Source organism: Palaemon carinicauda, chromosome 3, assembly GCF_036898095.1.
Source record: "Palaemon carinicauda isolate YSFRI2023 chromosome 3, ASM3689809v2, whole genome shotgun sequence".
NCBI classification, from domain to species: Eukaryota; Metazoa; Arthropoda; class Malacostraca; order Decapoda; family Palaemonidae; genus Palaemon; species Palaemon carinicauda.
The window spans coordinates 14,310,829-14,315,546 of record NC_090727.1 but is presented as its reverse complement, the minus strand read 5'-3'; the positions used below and the strand labels follow the sequence as shown (position 1 = coordinate 14,315,546).

The following is a 4,718-nucleotide window of genomic DNA, read 5'->3' as shown; positions in this document are numbered from 1 at the left end:
CTTTATATTATATATTACATACACACACACACACACACACACATATATATATATATATATATATATATATATATATATATATATATATATATATATATATATATATATGTGTGTGTGTGTGTATGTGTTTGCCTGTGTGTGTGCGCGCACGCGTGATATCGCCTAATCGACTTTCTATTTTAGTATAAACAGCACCAGCATTTAACTTTTGAATTCTCGGTCATTTCCAGCTTTTTAGGAATGAAGTGCCCCGCTTCGTGCCCTTCTCCAACGCAATCAGGACCCACCAACGTTGTCTAACTAGTAAGTTCGCAGAATACTTTTTAAGATCATTTGGATCTCTCTCTCTCTCTCTCTCTCTCTCTCTCTCTCTCTCTCTCTCTCTCTCTCTCTCTCTCTCTCTCTCTCTCTCTCCACTGTTTTATTCGTGTATTTTATTAGATGTTTTCGATTCCAGTTATTCTTATAAGTTAATAATCATAAACCGAGATTTCCCGCCTTTACTTCTCGTCCATCTCTCATTGACTTTGGCTTTGGCTTCGTCTTAATTTGTAACGTCTGTAACGAATATAATAGAAGCTATATCTCAGATTACTTTATAATAATCGTAGGTAACACCTACCCATTCTAAGTTAATTATCCCAAATTTGAATATCATGATAATTACTTTTTGTGAATTGAAGTCAAAATGTCAGTCGTACGAACATGTCCTCCTCTCAAGCAAACATGAGTTTACTTCGGGCAATTGCAAGATTAAAAAAATGCTTTTTCAAACAACAGAGACTTGACTTTTAGATAATTAAATAAATGTATGAAAATCTATAATGAAATATATTTAAATGTAAATTACAGAAATTAAAAAAAAATAATTCGAACGAAACAAAAAAAGGGAAGAATATCGTGTACGAAAAACGAAAGAGATAAAAAAAATACTTGTACTAAACACAAAAGGGGAAAAGAATAATTTGTACAAAACACAAAAAATGAAACAATAATTTGTATGGAATAAAAAAATATATATATACTGATACAATGCCTATTTATTGAATAAGGGTTTATTATTATTGGGATTTGTTAACGATTGTTTGTTAATTTGTTTCTGTAAAGCAAAATAGCAGAGACTAATATTAGAGCTGGAAACTTTAAAAAAAAATAATTTGGGATTAAAGATACTGACATCACCCAGACATCTTTTAAAGATACGGACATCAATCTGACATCTTTTAAAGATCCTGACATCAACCTGACATCTTTCAAAGATCCTGACATCACCCTGACATCTTTCAAGGATTCTAACATCACTCTGATATCTTTCAAAGATCCTGACATCACTCTGACATCTTTCAAGGATTCTAACATCACTCTTGACATCTCGCAAAGATTCCTGACATCACTGTGACATCTTTCAAAGATCTTGACATCACTCTGATATCTCTCAAACATCCTGACATCACTAACATCTTCCAAAGATTCCTGACATCACTCTGACATCTTTCAATGATCCTGATATCACTCTGACATCTTCCAAAGATCCTGACATCACTCTGACATCTCTCAAACACTCTGACATCACTAACATCTTCCAAAGATTACTGACATCACTCTGACATCTTTCAAGGATCCTGACATCACTCTTGACATCTCGCAAAGATTCCTGACATCACTCTGACATCTTTCAAAGATCCTGACATCACTCTGACTTCTCTCGAACATCCTGACATCACTAACGTCTTCCAAAGATTCCTGACATCACTGTGACATCTTTCAATGATCCTGACATCGCTCTGACATCTTTCAAAGATCCTGACATCACTCTGACATCTTTCAATGATCCTGACATCACTCTGACATCTTTCAAAGATCCTGACATCACTGGCATCCTTCAAAGATCCTGACATCACCCTGACATATTTTCATAGACCCTGACATCACTCTGACTTCTTTCAAGGATCCTGACATCACTCTTGACATCTCGCAAAGATTCCTGACATCACTCTGACATCTTTCAAAGATCCTGACATCACTCTGACATCTCTCAACCATCCTGACATCACTAACATCTTCCAAAGATTCCTGACATCACTCTGACATCTTTCAATGATCCTGACATCACTCTGACATCTTCCAAAGATTCCTGACATCACTCTGACATCTTTCAAAGATCCTGACATCACTCTGACATCTTTCAAAGATCCTGACATCACTCTGACATCTTTCAAAGATCCTGACATCACTCTGACATCTTCCAAAGATTCCTGACATCACTCTGACATCTTTCAAAGATCCTGACATCAATCTGATATCTTTCAAAGATCCTGACATCATTCTGACATCTTTCAAGGATTCTAACATCACTCTTGACATCTCGCAAAGATTCCTGACATCAAACTGCCATCTTTCAAAGATCTTGACATCACTCTGACATCTCTCAAACATCCTGACATCAGTAACATCTTCCAAAGACTCCTGACATCACTCTGACATCTTTCAAGGATCCTGACATCACTTTGATATCTTTCAAAGATCCTGACATCACTGGCATCCTTCAAAAATCCTGACATCACCCTGACATCCCTCTGACATCTTTCAAACATCCTGACATCACCCTGACATTTTTTCATAGACCCGGACATCACTCTGACATCTTTCAAAGATCCTGACATCACTCTGACATCTTTCAAACATCCTGAAATCTTTCAGAGATTCTGGCATCACTCTGACATCTTTCAGAGATCCTGACATCACTCTGACATCTTTCAATGATCCTGGCATCACTCAGACATCTTTCAAAGATCCTGACATCACCCCGACACCTTTCAAAGATCCTGACATCATCTTTCTAAGATCCTGACATCTTTCAAAGATCCAGTGACAAAGGCTAGTATTCGACGTCATCCACGGCCTCCCGCACCCCTCATCAAGGACTACTACTAAGCTGATGACCAACAAGTTCATGTGGCTAGAGATCAGGAAGGACGCACGCGAGTGGGCACGTGCATGCATGGCCTGCCAAACCAGCAAGGTCGGCCGTCACACTAAGTCAGGAGTCAGCAGTTTCCTTCAACCCAAATGACACTTCGGACACATCCACGTTGACATCGTGGGGCCCTTACCACCCTCGGGTGACGCCAGGTACCTCCTCAAAATCATCGACCATTCAGCGAGGTGGCCAGAGACGACTCCCATGACCGAAGCCTCATCGGACGCCTGTGCCCAGGCAATTCTCTTCAGCTGGATCAGCTGTTTCGGGGTCATGGGCGCCAAGACAACCGATACAGAACCCGCTTTCATCTCGGACCTGTGGGCATCCTTCGCCCGCCTGATGGGGACCAACCTGCACAGCACGATGGCCTACAACCCTGCAGCCACTGGTCTATGATGGCAGCCTTAATGGCCCGATGCACAGACGTGCATTGATTGGGTAAAGCAACTTCCCTGGATCCTCCTCAGTCTTGGAACGGCCCCGAAAGCAAATGGTGATGCCTTTTCGGCAAAAATAATCTATGGGGAGACACTCATGGTCCCTGGTGAGTTCTTCCCCTCCAATCCAGACAGAAGACGTCAGCCTTGCCCAGCTACGGAAAAGGGCAGGAAAATTCACGCCCTGCCACAAAACGTACCGGACACGACAATGCATTTCAGGCCTGCCCGCTGGACACCTGCCGCTACGTCTCCATCAGGCAGGACAGTCACCGGCCCCCGCTCTCACGTCCTTACAAAGGGCCCTATAGCGTGCTGGACTGACCAAAGAAAGCATATAAAATCATGGTCCACGGAGCAGAAGACTGACTGACTGTGGATAGATTAAAGCCTGCGCATATAGAAAGTGACATCGACGTACACGAACAGCAAGGGCGGCACCCACGAGGGCCTCCCAAGAACAAACAAATAGAGGACGCAAGAAGCCCAACCAGTCATGGTTTAAAGAAACCACAACCAGCAGTCGAACCCCATAGTTCCCCCCACCAGGGTGGCACCCTGTAACCACGTAACGAGTGTAACGGCCCTCCAGTCTTAGTGTCTCGACGAAGGGGGCGCCTGCAACCCCCGTCTTGCAATAGAGATTAAAATGCCTATTTATGTTGACCCACTTAAGTACATTGTACTTGTCATACAATCATTAAAAAATTTTCAATTTTTGATAAATGTCTTGGGGGGGGGGGTAGTTGTAAGGACATTGAAATTACAGCTGGAATAAACTTATTTATTAATTGTATCAATAGAATTAATCTACAATGAAACTTTTACGTAACTTTACCTTAAATTCTGGTATGGGACTCTCAATCTGACTCTTCGTGAATAAACCTCGTAAGTCAGAAGACCTAGTTATCTGAAAGTACAGAAAATATTTGTATGAAAAATAACAATAAAAAAAAATGATGTTTAGTCAAGTTAGCTTAGATTAGGTCAGATCAGGTCAGTGTATATATTGTCTAGTACAAACATACCGTATATAATGGTGTAGTATGCTAGTTTTGAAGACTAATTTTTAACCTAAATTCAAGGGGGTTTTATCATACACGAGATATAAAATTTGAGCTCTTGGACTAGACTACGTTGTTGTATATGTCCATTTACTGCTGTAAAAAATACAGCAAAATTCAAAATAAAGCAGATTTTGATCAAAGTGATTTTATACTTAACTGTATCCGATAATAATGCATGTAATACTCATAATTTAGTATTGTATTTATAAATAAAACCATAGCTGCTCTCTC

General features: G+C 40.4%; 1 protein-coding gene across 1 annotated transcript in view; it reads right to left on the bottom strand.

The window, feature by feature from the left end:
- The window catches only part of LOC137630773 (uncharacterized), an 18,020-nt gene extending 16,577 nt beyond the window's left edge, over window positions 1-1,443 (bottom strand). The window contains exons 1-2 of the mRNA XM_068362354.1: window positions 1,183-1,443; window positions 505-558 (exon numbers count right to left, since the gene is read on the bottom strand). Coding sequence (XP_068218455.1) covers window positions 505-558; window positions 1,183-1,443 — 315 coding nt within the window. The remainder of the gene's footprint in view (window positions 1-504; window positions 559-1,182) is intronic.
- Window positions 1,444-4,718: the final 3,275 nt, after the last annotated feature.